The sequence below is a fragment of the Seriola aureovittata genome, chromosome 7 (assembly GCF_021018895.1).
Source record: "Seriola aureovittata isolate HTS-2021-v1 ecotype China chromosome 7, ASM2101889v1, whole genome shotgun sequence".
Taxonomy (NCBI): Eukaryota; Metazoa; Chordata; class Actinopteri; order Carangiformes; family Carangidae; genus Seriola; species Seriola aureovittata.
In genome coordinates this window covers 1,937,569-1,965,004 of record NC_079370.1, presented here as the reverse complement: position 1 = coordinate 1,965,004, position 27,436 = coordinate 1,937,569, and the positions used below count along the sequence as shown (strand labels likewise).

Below are 27,436 nucleotides of genomic sequence, written 5' to 3'. Positions count from 1 at the left end.
TTCTGACTGTAAAGTTTTATAACCATGTGTGTGTGAGACATAAAAGCAGTCTTGCGGTGAGACTTGGACAGAGAGAATGGGAGATCACTGGAAAAGGTGTAAATATTTGAGGATGTAGCCAAAAACAAATCCCAGACAGAGCCGAGCGTTTTCTCACAAGCCAACCACAGTGTGTTTTATTGGGTGCTTCAGTAATACAAGTGCACAACAAACCACTCTGCAATTGCAGAGGTGGCGGGTAGCCAGTAAATATACAAGTCCTGCCTCTGTCACGGGCAGACCTATACTTTTGTGGTCTGCCTCAAAAGCCTTAGAAAAAATACATACAGTACAAACAGAATCAGAGGAAGTTAAAAAGCATGAAGGATCCATTGATGCAAACCTTCCTGTTCCATGCAGATAACATATTGATGACAAATACAAAAAAACAAACAAAAAAAAAACAAACAAGGAAAACAAAGTAAAAGCGTATATTCTGCATGTTTGTTCCAGGTGCCACTAAGAAAATGAGGATACATACTGTATAGCTGGAGGACAATGCGTATGATAATTATAATATTCTGTGTTTTTTTTCTCCAATACAATACTTCCAACATTCAGATATTGGAAAATAAAAATCCCAATCTACTCTTTGTATAAAAAAGAAGCTTTCAAGTCAACAAGGAACAGAGGACATTATTTTAATTTTTTTTTGTTGTAGTTTGATTTCTTTTTTCTCTTGCTTTTTTTTATTTATTTTTTTATACACAGAAAAGGTAGATAAAATGTTGGGGGGGGGGGAGGAGGAGGGTGATAGAAGGGCAGGTATACCGTTGCACTTAGTGAGTGTGCTTTGACAGACTAAGGGTGAGAGAGGTAGAGAGAGAGGTACAGTGAAGGGTGAGGGAGGAGGTAAAAGGAGGAGGAGGAGGAGGGGTGGTTCATGGCAGGGAGTCTATGTGGCGTATCTCTTCGTCCATTGTTTGGCTATTCTGTCATGCTCTGTTCTGTTGGTCAGGTACTGTGTGGCGATGCTTCCCACCAGAGGGTCGGCTGAAAGGCACAAAGAGAGAGAACGCGTGAGCTATTGGTGAGTATAATCACAAACCCTGGATCTGTGCTGTAACACTCGGGTGAGAGACGGTTTGCAGCGACACAGTGTCCTCAAAACTATGTGGAAAACGTTTGTGCAACGGAGGACGTGTCACATCGCGAAAATGATCACGTTTCAAGCAGTGTTTTTGTTGGCAAGGTTATGAAAATTGTGTACATAACAAAACACTCCTCGAGTTATTGTAGTGCAGTTTTTCTCTTTTCTTTTCGGTATTTATCAGTGGTGCAAACAAACAAGAATAAATCTGGTTTTGGTTTTCCTCGTCTACCGACAGCAGAATGTCTCACAGCAGATTTTTGTTTCCATTACGACCAGCTTCTTTTTATTTCATCTTTATTTACAAAAAAACTTGTGAATATATTAGGTTGCTGTTCATTTCCCAACTTAAAAAAAAAAAAAAAAGAAGACATTTCTATATGTTCTTACATAATAACATACCACTCAATAATGAATTTTTCTCTCTTTCCGTTGCTCTTCAAAGTTACTCTAAACATTTCTCTAAGTTGCTTGATAAATGTTAATCGATTATTTTTTAGAGCCATTCTTAGTAGTTTGATAAATACAGACCCTGGACTTTGAATATGTTGACTAACAGTGAGATGCAGCAATCAGTTTGTGTACAAGCCTCATTTGAACAGAGGGCGGGACACCGGCGTCCTAGTGTGACAGTGATAGTGTTAATGCCAGGTCCTGAATGGCTGTGTGAATGGCTGACATTCAGAACGGGTGTTAAGATTACATTAAGCCTCCACTTACACCTCTCATTAACACGCGACCTGTATCAGGATATTGGATCGGTATGAAGAAAACACATGTTAATGCAGGTGTAAATGAACACAGCGTGAGTGGAATGCATACAGATCAGCCAGACCACATTCTGGAGGTGGTCTAGCTGCTGTTGTGATCTGATCCGTTACAGCCTGGCTACAGTCTTAAGGATTTGTCACATTAAATTCCCATTCCAAAAAAATGTCCCCACACTCTGCAGAGAACAAGGACCTGATGTCCTGTTTCTGTTGTGAGAAATAAATAAATATTGATCAGAGCAATCACAAACCATAAACAGAGTATGAGAGTGACGCTACAGTTTGTCTGGCAGAGTGATAACGTACCAAATACAGTGTTAAAAACATGTTGGAATCACAACTTCTCCATTTCCAAACACAGAACATTATGTTTCTACTGTCCAAACACCCATTCGCCCGGTCACAGTTGAACAAAGGTGAACTCTGACCTGTGAATTTGCCGGAGCAAGCCAGACGTCGCACCGAAACAGGAAATACACTCTTGAATTTATCTGTTATTTACAACTGGAGACGGAGTAAATATTTGTATACTGGAAATGTAATCTGACCAAGACTTTAAAATCTGTACAGAAAGTCTAAAGGTGACCTAACTCCTGCTTAAGGAATTTGTATATCAAACAACCAGAGTCTACTCTATTAGTAAATCTGCAGCTCAGTGTTTGGACCAGTGTTTTAGGTTTGTGTATTTTCCTCTTACTGTTTCAGTTATCTCCCACAGAATTATCATTTGCAAATTCAAGCATTTTATAATAGGAATTTTTATATGTATGAACATTACACCAGAATTAAACCCGACAAGTGATTCCTTACATTTTCTAACCATTTCATTTCACATCATGAAGCCATTTACAACATTCACTCTGGCTGATTGACTGTATGTTCCAGACTTTAAAAGAGTTTTGCCTGGGGGACAGATGTAGCTTTCATTTTTATTATGGGGACCCTCAGTGGACTCGATTACATGGTCTCAGATTCAGCTGTGTCAATGACCAGTTTTTCATATTAGGGGCAAAGAAACCCCCTGAGGAGCAGCAAAGACTGTGGTGATTGAGGGAGAGGCGTTGAATAAACTTGGAAAATGACCATAAAACCGACGTGGTTGCAGGTTAATTCTCTGTACTTGGCCGACTTTCATTATTCTCACATATATGATGTTGAATTTAAAATTGCTACAGGTGAGACATTTTACATCTTTAAACATGGACCGCTGATGAAACAATTCACCGGCCGGGTCCTGAGTTTTCTTGGTTTTTACACTGATTTTGCAGCCTGCACTCATTCACCTCAACTATTCACTCCGCTCTCTGGCCAACAGAGTAAATGACACACTGGTTTTGTTATTGTTTTACCATCGTACATGTTTTTTCATTCAACACTCGTTGTGGGTCACTTGCTCTTCACTGCTGTGAAATTGGGGTTGTATTATTTATGACATCGAGCCACTGACTGAGCCAAAGATCTGTCAGCGTGGAAAATAACGAGAGTTCGAATTGGTTGTGGCTTACTTAATACATTGTTAACAAACCTGGAAACCTAGAGATTTGGCCTTGAGTAAAAATAAACATTACATTCAAAGCGGAGAAAGAAAAAGCAGTTTGATCTGTAACACAGTCCATCACCTATTTACTTTATTTAGATGTGGATCTTACCTGGGTTACAGTCTGTGAGCAGGGAGCAGATGGACAGCAGCACCTTGGAGATGGTGAGGGCGGGGCTCCAGTTGTCCTTCAGGATGTCCAGGCAGATCACCCCCTGACTGTTGATGTTGCAGTGATAGATCCTCGTACGAAAAGTTACCTGCAGGTACGAAAATAATACAGTTCAGGAATAGACACAAAATGTTCTTACTTGCTGAATGACAGGAAATAGAAGTTTATTTCTGTGACAATGACGGTGGTGGTGAGAATAAATCTCAGCAACACAGGAACTCAGTGAATAGATCATTTTCTGGATTCATCAGTCAAGTGTTTGGTTTATGAAATGTCAGAAAATACTGGAAAATATTCATCAAAAATATCCCGAAGCCCAAACAGACAAACAGTCCAAAGATATTTGGCATATTATCACATCAATCAGAAATTTCAGCAAATCCTCACAACTGAGAAGCAAGAACTTTTTATTTTTAGATTTATCTGTTATCAAAATAGTTGCAGATAAATTTTCCATCATTCAGCTTGTTGCTTCAGTTCTGAGGATGTGCAGCGTTATTTATTTAGACTGTTGTGTAAAAGAAACATATTGTACTGCATAAATGATTAACAGTTATTCATACGCATAAACCAATAGATGCTTTAAAATAACCAAGAAAACATATAAGATGAAAGAATTTGAACATAAAGCCCTTCTTGTGTAGCTATTAAGTTAAAGTAATAGTTCAAACTGTTGGGAAATATGAGGATTTGTTAGAGCCAGCTGATGGTTTATTTAGCTAAGGAACTACGGTAATTAAGACAACTAATTAATTGAGCTTGACCTCCTGTAAAACCACAACTTGTCTTTTTCACGCTTTGGTTTTTACACCGATGAAAAATGAGACATAACGTGGAAATTAGAGAGCTACTACTATTTTATTTGGAGAGAGTGAGGTTAGACATTTTCCCCTGCTTCCAGTCTTTATTTGAAGCTAAGCTAACTGCCTTCTGGCTTCAGCTTAATATTTAATGGATAAATATGAGGATGTTATTCATCATCTCATCTAACGTTCAGCAATTAAGGGAATAAGGGTTTTCCTAAAATGCTGAACTCTTTAAGACTGACACAAAATAGCCGGTAAAAATCCCTTCGTCATCAAAGGCAACTCTAACTTTGATGTCACAGTTTACTGAAAATGACCACGAAATTTTAATTGTTGCAGTCAAAAGTTCAAACCATCTGATCTTTGGTTCGCTTGACCCTGAAGCCGACGACCTTTTGAGTGAAGAATGTGGCCTGTGATGTCGTCAACCGGCATTAAACGGACCACATTTGCTTGACTGACCTTCAATAGGAGACCAACTTTACAGATAATGTGATTGTGCCATGAGTGTAGTTTGAGGAAGTGAAAACTTTGTTTCGCCCCGTTTCTGTGAAACACAGCATTAAATTGTATGACACTGCGAGGGGTGTGGGTCATTGCATCATCACACAACAGGGTTCAAATGATGAAGTGTAAACATTCAACACAGTCGGTCCCGTTTTCGAACACAGGTTCTCCGACCGACAGACGGAGCTACTGCTTAATGCTGAATAATTGTTTTCTCTTTTGTGCTTCTCAAATACGAGGATTTGCTGCGTTTCTTAGTCCCTCATGACAGTCAACTGAAAGTCTTTGGGATTTGGACTGTTGGTGTGTTGGCCTTTGTCTGTAGGGAAATAATAATAATAATAATTTTTCACCATATAATGAAAATCCTAGTTGATTTTAAAATGTATTTCATCAGCAGTTTTGTATTCCTGTTGTGCAATCCTTGCTAACTCTTAGAAATTTCACAAATCAAAAGACACCAGACATCAAACAATGAGTGTAACATGTTTAAAACTGTATTTCGAGCTGAAACAATTAGTCAGTTAATGTATTTTAAACCGATAGAAAACTGATTGTTTTACTTTTTAAGCAACCTGAAATAATCCCACTTCTTTTAAAGACACAAAAAAAAAAAAAAAGCCCAAAAATCCACCTGTTGTAGATTCTGAAATGTGACTATTTGCTGCTTTTACCTCTGTGTTTTGGACAGTTGATCAACAAGCTATTTAAATATGCCAGCTGGGGGTCTGGAAGATTGTTTTGGGCAGTTTTTTTCTGACATTTTATAGTCTCAGCAATCAGTGACCTTTGACCTTTACTATACAAAAAGCCATCACTTCTTCATTTGATCCCATTAGACATTTGTGTGAAATTTTGTCAAAACTGGCGAATGAATTCTTGTGTTATGGCCAAAAACATGTTTTGTGCTGTCACAGTGACCTTGAAGTTTGACCTTTGACCTTTGACCACCACATTCTTATCAGTTTTTCTCCAAGTGAATGTTTGTACCAAATTTGATTAAATGTTCCTGAGATATCACGTTCATAAGAAGGGGTGGACGTTCGTACCTGAAAACAAAAAAATACTTCTGGTCCAGCAACAGCCGAGGACAGAGGCAAATCATTAGTGGCTGCCCTAAATAAACCCTAATTTATAACTGCAGGCCTAATCGTCACATTTAAATATTTCATCCAGGGAGTCCGTGTTGATCTCAACAACCACCAGTCTCCATCACCGGCCACTGAGCAGCTCCACTGGAGCAATTAAAGGCACAGATGTTTGATGTAATTTTCTTTTGTTCTGAATTAAGGACATAAAAATACTTTTAAACATAAATATAAAAAGACAATTAACTGATAACTGAAATGAATCAGCAACCATTTTAATTGTTTGACTAATTGTTTCATCTCTCAGCTGGTATTTCAAGTCTTTTCCACTTCATCAGGTAAACTACCCCCATTTAAACCATAACAGCCTCTCATTTGTCTGATAACATGATCTTTAAAAGTGGCTTGTGAAGATAACTTTTTGGCCATTTGCTTACAATAAACAGAATAATGAAAAAGGCTTTAATTGATTCAGCCAATAGTGATGAGCTCAATGATCAGAACCACTGCTTTCCAGATTTAATCCAATATTCCTGTTACATTTGTATGACCACAGAAAAAGGGAGAAAAGAAAGAGTTAAGAGGACAATCTGTTAAAACCTCAGATAAGAGCATGTTGGCAGTCGATGAGATGAAAAATATGAACAGGATAAATTGTGATGACTCCGGGAGATGAACTTTAAGCCTTTAAAGAAAGACAATTTGCTGCACAGTCTGTCAGGTCCGTGAGAAGCTTGTTAGAACCGGTGAGACGACGACGACAGTTAAAAGCTGCTGTGGGCCTTTCACCTCCCGTCTCTCCTTCATTCACATTAACACTGAGGTATCAGCATCAGTGTCTGTACGATGGCTCTGCTTCATGGCTCCACTGAGTGACATTTAACACCGTTTGTCACTGCAGCCACAAAAATAGCTCTAAAAAGGTCGGCGTTTTATTGCAGCCAGTGAATTTTATTATTTGGGTTTTATTTTCTGCTGTTTTGATGGATTCAAAACAGCATTTACTCCATATAGTCAGAGAGAAATGTTGCTGTGCTTTAACCAACAGAGGGCAGCATGATGTGAAGCCAAAGCACCACCACAATAACAGTTTTGTTGTCACTTCGAATATTAGACTCCAGCACCCGAGTGTGAATTAATTCCTGCGCTTGTCTCAGTAAACAGCCTTGTGCAACCACACGGCCTCAACAGCCGACCTGTAACATCTATACTCTAATGTTACCTGCATTTGTGCTCTCCTAAAATACTCTCGTATTTACCACTGGGCTGATTGTGTAGTCCGTCTCAGCTTGGGTTTGAGCTTGACGTCTGTTTGGTCCTGACACCTGACACCTCTGTTCGCCCTGCTGCTCCAATCACCAACATCTGGCCCTCCTGACCCTGACCCTCCAGAGGAAACCTCTAATGAGCCTTGGCATTCCCAAAAAAAAAAAAGGAAGAAAAAACTCACACAGAGCAGGACGTTATAAATAACCAGCCCCCTCGCCCCCACCGCCCTCTGCAGATACAGAGCTCCTCTCCTGGCCCTAGTTCGGAAACAGAAACACATCCACCTGGCGAACTTGTCAGACCGAGTGAGAGGCCTTTTGTCTCTTTTTAGTGATTTTAAAAGCGAGTCCGGTTCTGGATCCAAAATTCCCAAGCCTGAGGTCTGATTGTATTCAGCAACTGAGCTTCACTGGAGCGTTTCTATAGTGAGGGAGTGTATGGCAGCTACAGGCCCAAGAGTTTGGTGTGGGTGTGTGTGTGTGTGTGTGTGTGTGTGTGTGTGTGTGTGTGTGTGTGTGTGTGTGTGTGTGCAGGGGGGTTTGGCTGCAGATCACAGTGTGTCAGAGGGGTAGGAGGTATTGAAGGGGGCGGAAACACTCAAGCCCCTCTGGCTACAGAAAGCTGGGCCGGGGCCTGTGGATTTGTTTGAGTCTGCTGTCAAACACAGAGCTGGTGGTTACACAGCACAAAGAGCGAGAAAGAGGGAGAGAAGAGGGCGAGCGAGCATTGGGAGGGGTGTGCATGACAGAGAGAGAGAGAGAGAAGGGAGTGAAAATGAAGGCCAAGTGAAAGGGTAATAGGGTGCGCGGCAAACTAAAGGGAGATTGGCCCTGACAGTCTGCATGTTCAATAATGACATCCACTCAAGATCTCTAAAGTACTCTGCAGACAACACACCACATGAAACAAGCTGAGCATTAAACAGGTCAGGGTTCGGCACGACCCAGATTGCGAGCTCAAATCACAACAGTTCATCATAGAACAAAAGTGCAAAACAAGCTGTGGAGCAGCTGGGTCAGAACGCCGCAGCTCTGATTCTCAACAGCCATGACATCACTGTGATGCTCTACGACCTTACTATCACCGATTCTTAGACGTAGTATAAGTCACACTGCATCTCGTGTCACTTCTTTGTGCGATGGGAGGATAAATAGGGAGAGATCACGCCTGGACCAAAACTTGCATGGTCAGTGAACTGGTGTGTGAACCCACAAACGAACAGGATGTTCACTAATTTCCTGGGTGTGATCAGATTTTTGGAGTAGTATCTTTGGCAAACTGGAGTACTAGTTGGAGTACTCCAGTTTGATAGAAACCATGATACTGTGGCATGTAAACACTTTATGCAGTTTTCTGATCTTTCTTGGTTGGTTCAGACACAACTGCACACAGATGAGCAGAAACCTTTGAATCATGAATGCAGGAATATGAATACCAGGGTTTCTCAGGCTGTATCCTGAATATGACTAAAACCACGATAAGACTCAGAACCACTAGTTCCAATTTAAATGCAGTCACTGTCAACCCTGGGCAGGTTTCCAGTCCATCACAGGTCAACTAAAAAATTCATGGCCCACATAATGAAAGATAAAGACACAGTCTGTTCTAACAACAACGATATTTTGCTGTGAAAGCAGTTCAGTTTGTTGTTTCGGCCAACCCATCAAAACAACTATCAATAGTTTCTGCAGCATAAAAACCGAAGACAGCAGCGGCTCAGCTGACTACATGTAAGTTAAAGGGGTCACTTCTAGTCACACATGCGTTCGAAATTACCAGCGTACTCTGTTTTCAGCTCATTGTCTGCGTGCGTCTTTAATTAAAGAAAATGTGTGGCTCTACTGTGTGTGTGTGTGTGTGTGTGTGTGTGTGTGTGTGTGTGTGTGTGTGTGTGTGTGTGTGTGTGTGTGACTACAGGCCAATCTTAGTTTTAGTCTTTTCCAGATCGTTAAATGACCCACATATATTCCCTACAATTTTCCAGGCTTGCCAGATCCTGTGTAGTAAGTCAATACTCGGTCAGCTAAACAAGCAAACACATATTTTAACGCTAGCATCTACTGGCTGCTGACCTTGGGGGGTTTGAAGGGGTAGTCTGGCGTGAAGGCGATGTCCAGGAAAAAGACGCCTCCCTCGTACACAGAGCCCGGGGGTCCCAGGATGGTCGACCTCCACTCGTAGATGTTGTCTCCTTTGGGGCCGGCGCTAGAAAATTGAAACAAAAAGACGTGTTAATATGTTAATCAGCGCAGCATCCTGGAATCGACAGCCCGGTGTTCAAAGTGCCAGTGGGCTGATTTGGGGGGGTGGGGTGGGGGGGCTGAGGTGGTAAATGCTAGCTTCTGACAAGTTAATGATGGAGATTTGGGAAATGCTGAAGCTGTTGAGGGTTTGAGGGTTTTTAGTCTGAGGCTATTTTAGGAGGATTTAGATTATCTTTCATATTTTTGATGAGGAGATTAGATTACCTGCTAGTGGGAGTTGAGTTGCTGAAGCATTTCTGACATACTGACAAACACCAGTGAACCAGAGTAAACATGCAGCTGTAAAACCAAAAACTGTATGAAAGGCTTTACATAATAAGAAAAGAGCTTCTGTATGAAGAGAGCGCAAAAATGATTTCATATTCAAGCCAGTTGTTTTCATGAGATGGGTATTTACGCTGAGTGGAGACTGAAGGTCACATCTGTTGTATAGGCCCAGTAATTAATGCCATTTCCATATTAAGGGTTCCCTCCCCCCTCTGTTGTTTGTGGTAAGACCCTGAGTTGGCGCGGAGCCAGGAAGAGACCGGGACAATGTCCAGATCACAAAGCTCGGGACAATGAACAATCCCTGCGATTTCATGTAATTACCAGGGATTGTGTTTGACGCCAACCCTTAGCTGCTGGCACATGCGCTTACAAATGTGTGTATGTGAACTGCAGTCACGCTTTCACTCAGGGCTGTGATATCACTGGTCACTTTTACTCAAAGATAAACCAACAGTCTGAGACAGAGAGTTGCTTCAAGCGGCTGTGTCAAACAAACTGTTAAAACGCGGCATCTGGTTCCAGGCATGCCCCTGACAATAGATCACTCTCCATAAATAGAATTTAGACATTAGATATTTCCTTCCTCCTTCAGTGTCAACACATGCAAATTTCCATTAATCTACTTTGCCACTCTTTCCTACTGTTCTTCTCTTAAGCCTTCTTTAATTAGCTAATTATGAGTACTTCTTCTCTGGGGAATTACATGTCAATCTGGACTTCTGTTGTTACAGGCACAAAGACAATCTTGGATCATTTTTTTTGTAAGAGTGAAAATCAAATAACAAAAGCAGACAGAGGGACGATGATGGACAGCGTTAGTGCACAGGAAAGAGACACATACAGGCCATTTGTTTCTGTAAACCTAACACTTATAGTGGTACAACAGTACTACCTTCCCACACACACATGGAGAGTGCTCGTTGTACAGAAGGACACAGATGTCAGACAAGGTGTTAAGGAGCATGTTCACTTTAAACATATTATTAGTATAGTAGTTTTATTCGTATTATGGCGTATTAACGACATCGGTTTTGTTTGTTTTGGCATCCACGGATTTGTAAGCACACAGAGACAGATGTTGACATCTGATAGCCGGCAGCTTGTGCTTGGAAAGCCTGTCATAACAATATAAAGTGAGCGCAAACCACATTATGAACTGCTGCTCATATTCAGCTGTTCCCACATTCGTCTGCCGTGCTATTCAACAGAAGTTAAATTAGAGCAGAAGATTCCAATATTTCCCTCACAACTATACTGAAAGTGGAGAGGTTTAACACAAGATGTCAGGCTGCCAAAGCCGTGTCCATTAAATCAACTACTCAAAAGAAATTCCCAGCTGACAAATAGAAAGTAGGAATTCTTTGATGAAATGCCCAATTTTTGTCCAATGGTGGATTCAGAACTTATTGTCCTTCTGCAGACGCATGCCGTCAATCCCAGACCCACATCATCAGTGCTACTGATGCAAATGCTTCTTGTGTAATTACTGACACCCGAAACTTAAACAACAACTTAAGATTCCTTAGTCGATCAAGATCCCTAAAGTCAGACTCAGTCCTTTGAATTGAGGCCAGTCCAGTGGCAAAGTGGAGGCGCCAATGCACAGGCAAGAAACACTGCAGGGGTTTCCAGCAAAAAAAAAAAAAAAGAAAAAAGTTGAACCTGGCTCAACTTTCAGCACAAAGGAACAAAACGCCATCCCGAAAGACGCTTCAGTGGCCAATCACATGCACACAAGCACCGGTTTTCCTTCTGTCTACCTCTTGATGGTTGTGACAAAAGATAAAATAGCTGCTTTCCAGAGTTGTAAGAATCCTGTTGCTGAGTATTATGAACTGCTGTGCAGCATTTTGGAGACTAATAATCCTTCAAACTCACAGTTTGTATTACACGTCTCACCAGTGTCACAACCCGCCTTTACTCCGTCGATGTGGCTTTGATTTTGTAATTAGACCTGACTGATTGATTGATAGATACTGTAAATCTTTTCAACTGTGGCTGATGACTGAACCTGACCACTCTCCAACTCTCTATTACTATTTCCTGCTGTTGACAGAGCCATATAGACAGCTTATTTTCCTTGCTCAAGGCAATCTTCCCTCTGTGAAACCTGCGCTTACATTTCGTTCGTTTTATGTGCTACACACACCTCAAGGCAACACTTCCATTATCGCCGCGCTATTCAAAAGCTTCCCTGACACCACAGTGAAAAGGGAGTCGGCTATTCCATTTCTAAACATCTCCAGCAGCAGCAGATGCTCACTTCCTTTGACGCTGATGAGTTTGTAGCAGCGATAATAACTTGGACGTGGAGGGAAAGATAGAGATGAGCAGGAATGGCAGAGGTCCTCGCTCAGCAGAGAGATTGCTGTAGGGGATCTGACAACCGCACAAGGGCTGCAGATAAAGGCTAAGTCAATAGCTGAATGTGCATGCCACCACTGGCTGTTGCTTGGAGACCTCCTCCCCCCACCGGCTTGGGCGTTCCTGTGGTGCTTTGTTGCAGCTGGTTGAGGGCCAGCTCATTCAGGTTCTGACAGTCTCACACTCGGCCATTAATTTTTAGGGAGAGGTGATCCGTGTGGCCCGTCGCAAGAAGCTCGAGCTGAGCCTCATCGAGTCATCTGCAGATTCGTACTGCCAGTGGATGTTTGCATGAGATCCCATTAACCATGCTTTAATTAATGCACCGTTAATGTCAGGATTTAATGGCTTACGATTCCTCGACCCTGGTTAATAGCTTTGCAGAATATTATGCTCTGTAGCTGACAAATTCAATTTATTAATTATTGGGTTATAATAAATTTACAATTTTGCAAACGCAACTTTAAACCAACAGGCTCATTTCTTCATACACCGAGGTTCTGTCTCGTCACGCACGGCTGCAAACTCCTAATTCTCTAAAAACCACTGCTGCCAAATCAATGTGAAGTCAATGAAGGCGTTAAGAACAAAAAACCTACAATAATCTAACACCCGGCACTAAAACTGAGACCGACAGCTAGATAAATATTACATGTCACTCCTGTCTTTTTCTATCTCTTCTCTTCTGTTCAAGCAGACAGATCTCCCCTGCACAAACACATGACGTTAGCTTGTGTAACAGTGCTGCTTATGGGCTTTGTTGTAGGCTGCAATAATAATAACCTCTGTGTAAGTAACACTACATCTGCAGTGCACCGTCAGCCAAATTCCTTGTTTCAGTGAGTATTTGGGTCATTTGTTTCAGGGGTCTGGGATACATTAGTGCGCGGGTGTCCGTGAGAATCTCGCCACTGCCCTGTCCTCCGACATTACGCTCATGGAGGAACCCACTTTGACAGCTGGCCTGCTTCCTCTGCAACACAGCACCAAAATAGTGCAAAACCACAGATTCACACTGTTGTCTTTCTCTGAGTTTTGCTCTTTTTGTTATTCTTAATAGAAATGAGACTTTAGTAAACGTACAACCAGCACCTGCTTGTACTATTAGGATGATTCCAACATGTTTGTGGTTCCTGTGAGGGAGCGAGTGATTGCATCTCACACTGACCTTGTTCAGAACCACATCGCTGCACACGAGGCTGAGAAAGACTGGACTCTGTGAAACCCAGAGACTCCACTGAGACATGTTTCAGAGTAGGAGGATTGAGAAAGCAGTTTCTTCATGGAATATAAAGAGGACACTGTGCCGCAGACCTACGTCGTCATTTTTACCTTTCATTCTTGGTTCCTGAAAACTATCCAAGCCGTGCCTCATGATCACAGACAGCAGTAATGATTTCCATATATATTGAATGACCTTTCCTTCTCATGATACAGTGCAGTATGTGAGACCAGGGTGTCCTTTGCCCATTTAAAAAAATCATCCACATTGCCTTATTTCATAGACAGGACAATTTGCAGATTGGTGCCAATGCCAAAAGTTAACCTTTATCTTGCAGCGCGACAGCTGGGCTAATCTGCACGAAATCGCTAACCTATCTCACGGTTATTGTCACCTTGAGCCGATTCCCACAGACATCAGGACTGAGGTTAAGTTGATGACAGAGATGTAGTCATGAGATACGCCTGGTGAATTAATATCCTCTAATTATATTTAAATGGTTAAAACTAAAAAAAAACAAAAAACAAACAAAAAAAGATTTTCCCATGTTTCTTTTTTTGATATTCATTAATTTCACTCCAGAGCAAATTGAAATGACAGACCAGAATAAACTTACATTCCTACATCAAAGAAAACATTGTAAGCGACCACTATTAAAGAATGCTAGAGTCAAAAACCACAGTTGAAGGGGAACAAGCAGGAACAAACAGTCTTGTGTCCTTAAAATGACTGTGTGGGGCAGCGAGGCTCTGTCAAAGAACCGGCTCCAGAGAGTTCACTGCTCAGGCTTCAAAGACCAGTTGTGCTTCCCTTTAACTTGCTACGCCCGTGCCAGGCTGTCCTAAGCACTAAAAACAGACTGGCAACGGCCAAGTCAGAGTGGGTTTCATCGTCCGCGATTAAAAAGGATATGCGGAGGATGTCTTTTTTTTTTTTTTGTAGTTCAGTTATGTAAAACTAATCATGCAACTCGCAGCCATGTGAGAAGATCTCCTGCTGTTGAGAAATGCGTGAGATTTCAAGGGAACCACAAAGTAAAAAAATGATGTAAAATGTCGTTATTCGACCTCTTTTCTCAGAAAATTGTCAGGAAACATTTACTCCCTTTCAAAGAAATGCTTTCCTCACCTCTTGCAGCTGCTTCTAATATTGATTTCACAAAAAGGGATGTTTTGGGTGAACTTAGTGCCACTAACAAATATCTTCAGACGGCTGCCAATGGTTGTGAACAGTGCACCTAGTCATTTCTGGGTAAAAAAAAAAAAAAAAAAATGTCATAGTATAATCCAAGTCCATCCAGTGGCTGCAGCAGTTGTATGAAAGATTTCTGTGGGTTCTATTTTACCAGCATGAAAACTGGTCAGGACTCCATTGAGACCAGCATGAATCCAAGCTGACCCCCAGCTGGTCTGCCCCATGAAAGTTTTCAGTACTCAAAAGATTATGCTATACTTTCTATATCCAATAGTGTAGAATATCCCTTTAATTTAACAACATAAAAAGGTGGAAACACTTCAACAGTAGAAACGAAACACAAAACCGGAGTGTCCCTAATTCAGCCTGTCACACAGAGAGCTGTTTACAGAAGCAGGTAAACAGCCATCTGAGCCAAAAACTGCACCAAGGGGCTGATAAATAAAACAGGAAAGTAAACCAATAATTGAATGTGAATCAGTATGTTTTGGAGCTTGTGAATACCGCAAAGCACAAATAAAGCCATTATCTGCATTATTCGCCATTCCAGTTCATTCCCCACAGGTGCTTTTTTTTTTCTTCTTTTTTTTTTCTAATGGCACCGTCATTCAGTTAAGATCTCCTTTTCTATCAGTGTGGCTGCTGCGGTTATCAGAAGAGGAACTTTAATGAAGCAATCTTCTTTCCCCCCGACCGTGAAAGAGCTCCAAGACCAATTACTGTGCAGCTCAACAGGCGAGGTGACACCTCCTTCCTCTGTTCTCTTGTCTTTATTGTCTCAAATGACATGGTTTGTTTTTTTAATCAAGCCTTTTATTGTTCATCTGTACAATGAATACTGCAATTACTGACCGGACGGTTTATCCAGCAACAAGGGGAAATGGTTGAGTAGGTGGCTGCATGCTTTCCAAGTAGAAGGGAATAACACAATTTTATTCTCACAGGAAGGCAACCTCGCATGCTGGGCTCAATCAATCCAAACAGCAGTCAGTATTGAGTTGAGGAAGTATACTTGGAAAGAGAGGTTTGAGGAACTGGCCTTTCACTCGGGAAGTTTGTCCTCACTGGTGTTTAAAGTCGTGTTAACAAAGCTGTTAATAAAGCAGGGGGTCTGTTTATTATCCTCAGTCTTCCTTTCTAATTGAGTGAGATTCTTCTGGTGGTACAACGGAGATTTTGGTGCAGTAAGCATTTTTTTTTTTTTCTTTTCCTCCGCATCTGAGCTGCTGCATGCAGCCCGAGTCTGATGCAGTGCAAACGTTTGCCTCTGGCTAAGAATGAATAATGCAGAGCATATATCATTATCATAATACACAGGCACTGCATAAAGGAAACAGCACAACATCATGAGTCATAAAAATATCACTTAGCCAACAAAGCATTGCTGTGCATCCAGGGTGAAGGATGACACAACAACTAATAGTGAAAAAAAAAAAAAAAAAAAAAAAAGCTTTAGTTCAATAAACTGGGACCTCATGACCCACAAAGCAAAGCTGCACAAAATAAAAGCATTTGAAGAGCACATTGACCTACACATTAATCACAGTTGATGTGGTAGCGTGCAGTAGCTTTTTCCAACCATTTTCTGCAACATGACAGTAAAAATTGTGTGTGTGTGTTGAGGGGTAATTATAAACATTTGCTTTGCTTGAATAAAACAAGTTAGAATTTGTGCTGACATGTAAATCGCTTTCGCAGGCCAGGGACTCACAGGAACACGGCTTCAGGAAAAGAAACTGCCTAAAAAACAGATTTGCCCTCGAGACAAAACTGCAGCCTTGTGCAATTTATGAACTAAATTAGTCAAGAGTAGGATGTTAATATTTTTAATCTCACAGCCCTACACCAAAAGTGTGTTCAACCATAATTAGACACAGTGTCTTCAGCCTCCCTGCTCCCTCCACAAAGGCACTGTGGGCAGCCATTTGGCCCCCGTGGCTGAGGGATTGGACTTATTACCAAAAGGTCAGCGATCAGAACGAGCAGAGCTGCTGTATCTGCTGCGGAGCCTGATACTCCTGGTGGTCTATTCCCACGACACCATATTAGCCCTGAGGTTTGCAGGTAGAGGAATGGAACAAGATTTTTAAGCTGCGTGTTGAACAAATCAACACGGGGAGAAGGTTATTCATTTGGGATGTTATTCACTGGTTATTATTCATTTCACCATTTAACAGGATGTTAACGAGTGTTAAACATTTCATCCTCCAGACCGCAAATATGTCATTAAGACGCTCTAAATGTTCTTGGCAGGAGCGACAGTATGATTTGTGACTTCAGAGGGAAATCCATTAGGTTTTTGAGATCCCAGTCACGAGGGGTAATGGGATCTCAGAGCAATTGTTTGCTTGCGAGTTACTGTATTTGTTCGCTTGCCAAAAGATTCCTGTGTTTGCGTTGCTGTCAGCCTCACATTATCATTCAGTCATTCTCAATGACCTAAACGGGCTTCTGTGAAAACAGGCAACACTCCACCACAAAATGTCCACACGCTGTGCTTCATGCTCGGCTTCCCCCACAAACCCATTAATAACACTGTGGACAAATGTTTGCCAGAAAACTACCTCACAAATGAGGACATTGAGAATTCAATGACACACATGAATCAAAGCAGGCCGTGTTCACTGTCAAACAAGTGCCGCAGTGGAAAACATTAAGGATAAATTAAACTCCGGGCCGGCGTCGGAGGGAGAGCATATGTTCCCTTCTTTCTATAGGGGCAAATTTATTTCTTTTCCACTCAAAATTTTGTGAGCAGAAAAATGATGAGGGCAGGTTGGTTCGCTCGGGAAGAAAATTATTTTCAGCAGATGTTTCATAGGTGCACTTGGAGAACGGTGGCCATAACAAATCAGCAGAATCCAGTCTGGCACCATCCATCTGTATGCTGTAACATCCTTCTGCTCTAGTGCCAGGCCTCAGACATCTTTATTTATCTGTCGGAGAGATAGAGCATTTCTCCCCGTCTCATGGTTCATTTGGGACCTCTTGTATTTACCGTTAATGTACATATACATTTACAGTATATGTTGGCAAATAAGAAAAAATACAGTTGGAAGTAATGAGATTTGACCTGGTAGTCTTTCTCCCCTCCCCCCTTTTCTGCTGTCTTCAACCAGTCCTCCGTTTCACTCCTTCAATATTCACTTTTATGGAAGCGAAGAGCAGCTGAAAAATGTCCAATATTAAAAAAAAAAGCTAAAAAGGTTCAAACCTGAAACATTCAAGATGCTAAAAATGATAAAAATTTTATGTAATACAGCTTAATCTAACAATTATTAACCTTTCTGTCTATAATGTCTGTTTTAATGTCCTTCAGCTCATCTTCAAAAGTCTTATTTCCATTTGCCATTTAAATTTTCTGATTGTTTCAGTATTTTTATTTTTTTAAAGTAAAAATGTCAACCAATCTCTGGCTTCAGCTTCTCCAGTTTTCTTCAGAATTTTGTGCTTTTCTTTGTTTTACATTATTGTGAAATAAACATATTTGGGTTTTGGACTGTTGGTCAAACAAAACAGGACTGAAACCATATTTATGAAGACTCAACTAAATAAAATGTGACTGGGGTAAATTCCACAAAGGAAACTTGTTTACCATTGGTATTTGCTCCCTCTTTCTTCATTTCAGAAGCATTTCATCAACTCTAAAAAAGGTCAATCTTGCCCAACCCCCCCGTCTGTCTCTGACCCTGCCCTATGCCTATGTGAATGTTCGATATGCTTTAGCACCAACGTCACCATGAAGACCCCTTTTTATTTATTCTGCTTGGTGAGCTAAGTGATTCTGATTCTGAAGTGGTGGTCATGAAGGTCTTCAGACTGTGAGGTTGATGGACAGGACCTTCTGTAAAAGGTCACGATCATGCCAGCATCAGGCGCAGATGGGTGCCTATAATTCATCAATATTTATAAAGGCAGCGATTATGGAACAAGAAATCGATTAGGGCCGATTCATCCAAGGTCAAAATATAGCTGTCAATGTTTTTACCTGCTTCAAACTGACATGACATCCCAGAGATCCTGCCCACGATAATCCAGTGAAGGTGCCATGCACAATACAGTTATCAATTCAAATACCCGCGAGGTATTCCTGGAGCTCATCCCTCCTTTCCTGCCGCCCTGTCCCCACGCCCCCTCATGAATATTGATAACCCCCCACCCCCACCCCCCACACACACACACACACACACACACACACACACACACACACACACACACTCCCCTGCTGTGCTTAATGGTAACACTGTGAAAAATGACGCTGGGTGTGTCACTTGCACATAATCCCCCTGGGGCATGGCACAAAACTAATATGCAGCCATCACAGACAGGAAGATGATCCCATCAGCGAGAAGAGAATTAGGGATCAGAAGCTACAATGAGGAGCGCTTGATTCTTGGTGAGAATGGCTGACGATGATGATGATGATGATGGAGATACATATTCATGTCAAGGCTTGAAGCCATCGAGCACGTGATGGAGTGACCAGCTGTGTGCGTCTCGTGAAAGGACCGTTTCCCTGCAGCTTGTATGATATCATCAGGGAGAGACGGCTCTGTTTTGGGCATCATGGGGGAATTACATCACACTGGGAAAATCCAGGGACCCAAAGAAGGCTATTTGTTCCACAGGCCGGCCATGCAATGCAGCTCTACTAAAAGAGGATTGACATTTGACATTGGCTGCAACTAAGGACTGTTTTGATCATTGATTAATCTATCAATTGTTAATCTCTCGGTCTATAATATGCCAGACAACAGTGCAAACTGCTTTTAATGTTTTAATGTCATTCATCCCCCGTGACGTCTTCAAATGTCTTGTTTCATCTGACCAACAGTCCAAAGAGAAGCGTCAAACGTAAACTGGCTTAGATTTTTTTGATAGTATGTAAGATATCTTGTATTTTTCCTCATCATACTTATTATACAAGGCCCTTATTTCCATGTCTTCTTCTTGGATTATTAGCTGTTAAACTAGCTCAGCTTTTAGCACTATATCACGCATGTAGCCATCAGTCGTCAATCATCAGAGCATATTTAAGACACTTTTACAGGGTTCTCGTTTTAAACAGAGTCAGCTGGGAACATTAAAAAGTCTGCCGGAGACAGCGTATTTCAACAACGGAGCTAACAGAGATAAAAGCTGCGAGCGACAGCTGTCATTTCAGCCAGCAAACATCTGTAGCTGCTGCCTGGAAATTGAGAAGCTGCTTTTATTTACTCCTGCCTGAAATCAAGGCCCAATCGCTTCAAAACGTACTTAACATTTCTCGTGGTGAATCTGCCACAGATACATAAACCACTTTGTGCTGTATGAGAAGGGAAAGCTCCACAGGGTTAGCAACAGTAACATCTCACTGTATGTAGATATATCTGTCTGTATATTTATACGCTGTTGAAGTGCTTTCAGTTTGTAATGCTCAAAGCACTTCATGAGCTATTCTGTGATTTAGTTTTGCAAATTACTCTTTTGCTGTACCAAGACTCCCTCTGCCTTATCTACTTCCACTGCAGTTAGTGGTTTCTTACATTTCCCAGAATGACTTGTGACAACCTGACAGAGGAAGGGGGTGAACTTGTTTCTCAAAATGCACCATGGGTTGCGGCTGCATTGCATTTAATCTATTTGAGCTGCCTCGGGACGACAAATTGGTATCTCTGCCTCTTCTTTCGCAACGGATAATTCTGCTGTGACTGCTGAACATCAGTGAACAATAGCTGCTTCTCTTTGGATTCAGATAGGCTGACACCAAAACCTGACATTTACTATTATGTTTTAGGCAGCTGAACATTGTTTTGCTCTCCCTCCATTGTCGACGTAGTGTTTTTGTTTGTCCATCTGTGAGAGGAAGACAAAGGCAGAGCTGTTATTTTAACGACGTCAAGGTGTCTTTGTTTGGATTTCTGTTTGAAATATTGGCGTTGGTGGATCAACATCACAAGGAAGTAATAGTAACAGCTCATAACAGTCACAGCTATGGCACCGCAATAAAAAAAAACACAGCTAAAAAAATCCCTGTGATTCAGTAGCAAGGAAGTATAATGGGTAAGGAAATATGAAAGTGAGAAGCAGAGAGTAGTATTTCTATGACGGGTGTAACAGAGGAGGAAGATGTTGGAAGGATGGGATGTAATTCAGATGGGAATGTGGGTTAAACCAGAATGATTATTTCAATTTACAAATTACCAGTTTCTTTCTATGTAAATGTAAAAAAAAAAAAAAACTGGTTCCAGCTCACCTGTGACAATTCTGTGTTTTATATCAGTGTAAACTGAATTTTGGTGTTTTGGACTGATTATACAAACATCAGCACCTCTTGTGCTTTAGGAAATTGAGATGGGCATTTTTTTTTACTATTTTCTCACACTTTATATACAAAACAATTAGTTTTTTAATTGAGAAACGAATTAGCATATGGAAAATATGCATTAGTTGTACAGCTGCAGCGATAGGTTTGCAAGTTTCCAAAGCAAAACATTTTCGGTTGCAACTTTCTAAATGTGACGATTTTCTGTTTTTCTTTGTCAGATATGACACCAAAGAGAAAATCTTGTGGTTTTGGACTGTTAATGAAACAAAACAAGCACAATGAAGACAGATACAGCAGCCTCTGACAAACTGTAAATGCCATTGTTCACTATTTTGTTATATTTCATACGTAATAAAAATAACTGGAGGTTGCTGCCATAATACCAGGAATTCAGTCTAAAACTTCTCTGTGAATTCAAAAAAAGAAAATAGTGAGGTGACCAAAAACCAGGTGACTTTCCTCGGTAGTAGACTACAGTTTTGGTTCTCAACTCAAAAAAAGACTCTTATCAAAACCGAAACACCCTGCGTGTGACTCACCCTTTCTGCCGTCGATGGAGCAGCGCGACACTTTAAGATGATGACATAAACTGGAATCTTTAAAGGGCTGAGGAATTCAGAAATACTCATAAGCCTATCATGTTCCCCCTATTAGTGTATCTAAGAAGTTTTTTTTTTTTATTCCTAAAAAAAAAAATAAAAACCATTGCAATATTTGTTCAACTTGCAGGCAGGAAAAATGCCATTCCCTTCAAAAAGCTGCTTCATTTGCATCAATAGGTGTAAAAGCACAAGCTGCCTGCACAATATACCTGAAGTGTATGACAGTGAGAATAATTGCCATGTCAAATCCTCTTGGGCTTCAACGTGTTCCTGTTGGTTTAATGTATGACAACTGCCAGGGTGACGAGCGAGCTGTCACAAAGCTGAGAGTGAGATAAAGCTCGGAGACGAATTTAAATACTTGCTTGTGTTTTCCAAGTAGTGACATAGCACTTAAAGTATGTCTGCTCACACTGTAGGGAAATTGATTTATTTTTTTAACTCCTTAAAGCTTTAATATTCCAGACTCCTCATAGTCACAGAAAACATAAGCGAGTCAGTGATTTATCCACACACATGGGTTGTTGTAACAACAGTTTGTGCTTTTAACTGCAGCTGAGGGTTAACACAGTAACCTTGGATGGATGCTACAAGAAAAGCGTGGGCGTTTTATTAGACTTATCAAGTGGGCACCTCCTGCCACAGATGTTTCACTAAATTAGATCCTCAACACTTTGAGGCGTTAAATGTAATTTCTGGCTCTTAGCACAGATCTACACTGAAAGACACAAAGCAGGGCTCTCCATTTTACAGAGGGAAACGCAGCATGACGCCGAGCACAGCCATGAAGGCTATGTGCTGAGAGAGGCTGTAGGTGATACGAAGGAGACTGCAGATTTTAACTACATGATGAGGATGGCAAATTGTCTCTGACCGGAGCAAAGTGGCGAGGGGCTCCTCAGCCAAGAGACGGATGAGATGACATACGTCAACCGGCCTCCCAGCGCCGCGTTTGTTGAATGTGCCGAAGTGAATCTCTTTAACACAACTCTCTGTCTGCCTCCTGAAGGGGGGCAACAGTCTGTGACTCCATTTGTCGCTGGGAATGAAATGAATAACCTTTCAGGCTAACCTGGCCGGAAGCGGTGAGCGTGTGGCATACAAATGACAACACAAGCTCCACGGTGTGCGCTCATTCATGCGAGAATGTAAATGGTGCCGTGGTCGTTTTTGCATGAAAAAAAAATTTTGGTGGTTGATGCATCTGAACCCCGTCGCACCCCCTCGTCATTGTGAGCAGACAGCTAATCTGTTTGGGTGCATCACAGAAAAACACATTATTAGATTCTGATATCATTTTAGAGTATAAAAGGGGAACACACACACAGAAAAGGATTATCTTGAAGAAGCTTAATTGTTTCCCAGGCAACTAGTTCCCCACTAAGACGATGACTGTGAAATTTCCGCTAGCGATTATTTTACTTTCAAATGACTTACTCGTGTCCTCCAGCTAAATCCTTCATGTGAGCCAACCTAGATTTTTTTGGGGGGTGGGAGGGGAGGGTGGGGGTGGGGGTGGGGGGGTTGAAATAGATTAGAGTCCTCGAGGAAAACAACATCTCTTTTAGCCTCCAGTACAATAACAAAACTGGGCTGTGAGCTGGAATGAAAAGGTTAGCTCAATGTTTATCGTTAATGATGGTGGGGTTCTGATGAGACCCAGCAGGGGTGATTAATTCATGTAATAAACAAGGCTGTCTAGGGTGTAGTAATTCCAAATCGCCAGATGAGTCATACAAAGCTGTTTTCCTTAATCATTTTAAGCAGGTGCCTATGAACGAATATGGCCAATCCAAAATGGTCAGAAAACATCAGCATCTCCCACAAGTGTCCTCAAGCTCGCGAAGACCGGCTTCCATTTTCTTTCTTAATTTGCACCGGAGTGCTGATTCAGAGACTAATTATTGTGCGGTAATAAACAGAGCCATAATGAACGGCAGTGCCACTTTGTGTTATTTAAGTTCATAAAAGCTGGCTCTTGCGCCACATCCCAAAGGCATGTCTTTTGTCACATCAAGAGAGACTGATGCACATGTGGTCCGCCACTCGCTCGTGACCGTATCTCTTCCTCAAAGGGCTGAGAGCCGCGGCAGTAGCACACAATAACCATTGTCTGTGGTAAATCCCCAACAGAGCGAGGAGAAGGAGAGGGGGGGAACCACACGAGAATCGAAACAGGTTTTAAAGTCACACTACCGCTCATTTTCCACCATTTCAGTGCAACCATCACACACTGTGATCTAAAAGGCTACGTTTTCACCAAACGGTTGCAGTGCACATTATGCAGCGAACCGCCACGCCAGAATGGGTTACATTCGCTCTAATTCACCTGAGATTACCATCTCATCAAACAAAAAAGACAAACAACATCATTATGGGAGCAGAGACAAAAGCAAGTGTATTACAGCGCGGCCTTTTCCTCTTTTTTTTTTTTTTTAAAGAGACAAGAAACCTTGAAAGGAGCACATTTCTGCTGTCTGCATCCATTACAGCCTGAGCATCTGTACAGGAGAGCTTATGAGTTGTTAGAGAAATGCTTTGAAAAGATAACACCTCCTTACCTGCAGTTTGGAGGTGGGTCTAGTGTTATTTCTGCAAGCTCTTTCTGAATCCTGGAAGAGAAAGATTTTACAGTTAAAAGTCTGTCTTTGGAAAAGCACATTTCCAGATGATAAAAGCTGAATGAACAAGCATTACTGTAACACATGTAGTCAGTGTGAGAATTTTTTCCTTTTAATCCGTCTTGAACCATGTGCACATTCAGTACATGTTAACAACACAGTGCAGATTGCAAATGACTTGAGTTTGGTGCCCATTTTAGCTTAGATATAATAGAAATGATGTAAAGTATTTTGTTATTTGTTGTCACTTGTCTGTGTTGCATAAACAAAATTAAGAGCAACATCAAGCATGAGGACAAATACGCCAGCTTTGATAATCTGCAGCAGATAACCATGCAGAATGATGACTCAGACTGTGAAGGGCAACTGAGTGCAAATGCTGCTGCTAAACTCACGTTCACATCAACACAGCACTTCAGACAACAGTGAGGCCTCTCCATGTTACAGTCGTTGTGCTGAAAGGACTCAAAGAGACTGCTTTTAAGTCAAGCATAGACATACAAAAGGGAAATGTTCATAGCATCAGTCGCCAATATAAAAAGACTTGGCGGCCTCAGCCAACCTTTTGCTCAACTGGTTGCATAATTCTGTCATCGCCTGTCTTTTTTTGGGAATAAGTGCTGAGACTGGTGGTAGGTAAGTGTCGGTGGTGTTGGCGGTGTGTGGGAGAGAGAAGAGTGCCGCAGAGCATGAGGCAAATCCATTCAAACAAACAGGCTGGAATGGGAATATCTCTTTCAAATGACAGCAATGACACTCCAGTGCCGGGCCGTGTGAGTTACCTCCTTCCTGTGGGTTTAGTGTCACGGTGAATAGTGTGGATGTTTGAAATGACAATGCATGTGGGACTATAGTCTTTTTATATAACTTCACACCTCCAGGGTACAAGGGGAGAGGCCTTTAGTTTAACAAACAACCCCTGTGCAAATGCTTCTCTCCAGAGCCAGAATCAGGATTTTTTTTTTTTTTTTTACCTCTTGGCACTAGTTGAAAGTTTAGCAGCAGTTTTACTCGAGATCTTGGTCTCCTTCTTTTTGGGCTGTGCTTGCTCTCTCTCCTGCTCAGGTGGTACCGATTCCCTTTGTTCAATATCTGAGCTTCCCCCGCTGGTGCTGGGGCTGTCGTCCGGTCTCTGTACTTCGCTGGACATCGTGGGCCCTGAAAAAGTGAACGGCAAGTAATGTCACACCACGACCTGCGAGCACGGCAAAGAAAGGTTTCCACTCCAGAGGGCAATATAAAAGAGGATATAAGATCAAACTGCTTGTCTGCGCCATCTCCGCAAAATATGTAGATTTGAGGGAAGATGGGTTTAATCTAATAAATCTAAGACTTGGACGTGGATGATGAGGTTACAACTGGGCAGGGATGTGCAAAGTGTGAGCTGATGAAAAGACATTTGTCAAAGCCTACAGCACTGTGAATTACAGATGTATAGGGCCCTTGTTTAAAAGGATATAATAAGCCATTCACCCTAATGAGCTACTGGGGGTTGTACAGTACAGGCTAATTGTTTGGAAGACTTTATATGACCCTCATTTATAAAAACAGACTAAACACCATATGTTTGATCAGTGCCATGCTTTCCCCTTTTCTTTACATGGAAAGAAAACTAATAATGAGGTTATGGGTCAATGTTATGACCCAACAGATGGATAAAACGGCTCTTATTAGCCCATATATGCACATATAATCCATGACAGATCAAAAGAGACACTTGAAAATGAAGAGACCGTCCGTGAAGACGAGCACTGCCCCGGTTTTGTTTAACATTCATTCCATTAAAAGCCTCCTGTGCAGACGACAAAGACTAAGGCTAAAATAAAGATGCTGTACTTGATATGTAATTGGAAAAAAAAAAATTAAAAAAATAGATAAGATATCTGAAAGGTAAGAAGTTAATGAAAACGATGAAGTGAAGCGGCGGACAGCTCGCCTTTCCCGGGGGGCGTTTCACGGTGATGATAGGGACATCAACGGCTGAAATGGACCCGGTTCAACAGCCGTTTGAGATGCCAGGGTCGATGCGGAGATATTATACTCTCCCAAAACAACAACAGACACAAGTTAAGATGTCCGTGTGTTATCAGACATCACTTAATTGCTCGGTGGAGCCCGGTGGGTCAACATTTGTGGGCACGAAAAAACACAATAGGGGTCGAGGCTGAAACAGAGCCGTCCTACAACAGCGACCATAAACATTATAGGGAGCTAGCTAACATAACGAGGCCGGGGGGGGGGGGGGGGGGGGGAAGTAGGGTACGTTGCATCGCCGCTGCGGGGTATTTAAAAAAGAAAAAAGGAAAAGCAGTTACAGGCCTCTGTGTTTTAAACTCAGTGAAAATACGCATAGAAGAAGGCGTTTCTGCCGGGCTCGTCCCGAACAGCCGACGGCGGGGCTGATGGAGGACGGGCAGCGAGCAGGGCCGGCGGAGCGGCGGAGCGGCGGAGCGGCGGACGGGGGGGAAATGTGCCGGATCCTCGGCGTTTCTGGAGTGTCCACATTGTCCGTTGAAGAGCACTGACCCTGCCTCGGCACAAAGGGAGGCTCGTCCCACACGTCCACCTCCCCCCTCTTTTCCTCCTCCTCCTCCTCCTTCTTCTTCTTCACTGGAAAACGACACTTTTCACGGGACATTTACGTACTTTTCGCGTATCTACGAGGGGCGGCTGAATGCGTGTGTCGATATTACCTGGCGGCTGGCCGTCGATGCTGCAATTCCGCGTCGTAATCCCAAGGTACCGACAAAAAGTATATCCTCACACGGCCGTCTGCTCGCTCCCGTGTCCTTGCTATTTAACTGGAGGTAGCAGCAGAAAAGCGATTACAGAAAAACTGAGGCAGCCCCGGACCGCCTCCATGCGCGCTCCCGACCTGCGCGCACTGCTCGTGCACGTGGGGCTGCATTGGAGAAGAAGCCTGCGCCGAGGCCAGGGCAATCATGGCCCAATGAGTTAATTAAAATACTAAAAATAAAAGGCAACAACGCTGCCCCTGTCACAGATACATCGGCATTGTCTATAAAATGCACGCATGGGACGCAGCTAGAAATTCTGGGGTCCATATGTGCAGGAAATGTAAGCCCCCCCTTCATTTTCTTCCCTTCCCATGTTCCAGTGCACAGAGCATAGAGGGGGCAGTAAGGGTTCATGGTTAATGTTTATCATTAAGTAGTGCAATCTCTGGCTTCTTTCTCATTTGCACACAATCACAGTGTGAAGTGGGTGTGTATGTCAGTTTCAGAAAGTTAAAGAAATGGCCACATCAGACAGACGTAGGGGAGTGGGCTCCTGAAGCTATCCAATCATCCGAC

At 42.1% G+C, this 27,436-nt stretch overlaps 1 protein-coding gene and 1 long non-coding RNA gene across 2 annotated transcripts in view; one reads left to right on the top strand and one right to left on the bottom strand.

Moving 5' to 3' along the window:
- Positions 1–148: 148 nt before the first annotated feature.
- Positions 149–26,978, bottom strand: LOC130172751 (ubiquitin-conjugating enzyme E2 E2). The gene is made up of 6 exons (XM_056381660.1): positions 26,816–26,978; positions 25,097–25,280; positions 24,063–24,113; positions 9,351–9,483; positions 3,549–3,696; positions 149–1,032 (listed from the first exon to the last, which is right to left on the bottom strand). The coding sequence occupies exons 2-6, from the start codon at positions 25,270–25,272 to the stop codon at positions 935–937; spliced, it is 606 nt and encodes a 201-aa protein (XP_056237635.1). The 5' UTR covers positions 25,273–25,280; positions 26,816–26,978; the 3' UTR covers positions 149–934.
- The window catches only part of LOC130172755 (uncharacterized), a 31,766-nt gene continuing 5,262 nt past the window's right edge, over positions 933–27,436 (top strand). Inside the window, exons 1-2 of the long non-coding RNA XR_008828327.1 lie at positions 933–1,069; positions 3,536–3,702. This is a non-coding gene — a long non-coding RNA (uncharacterized LOC130172755). The remainder of the gene's footprint in view (positions 1,070–3,535; positions 3,703–27,436) is intronic.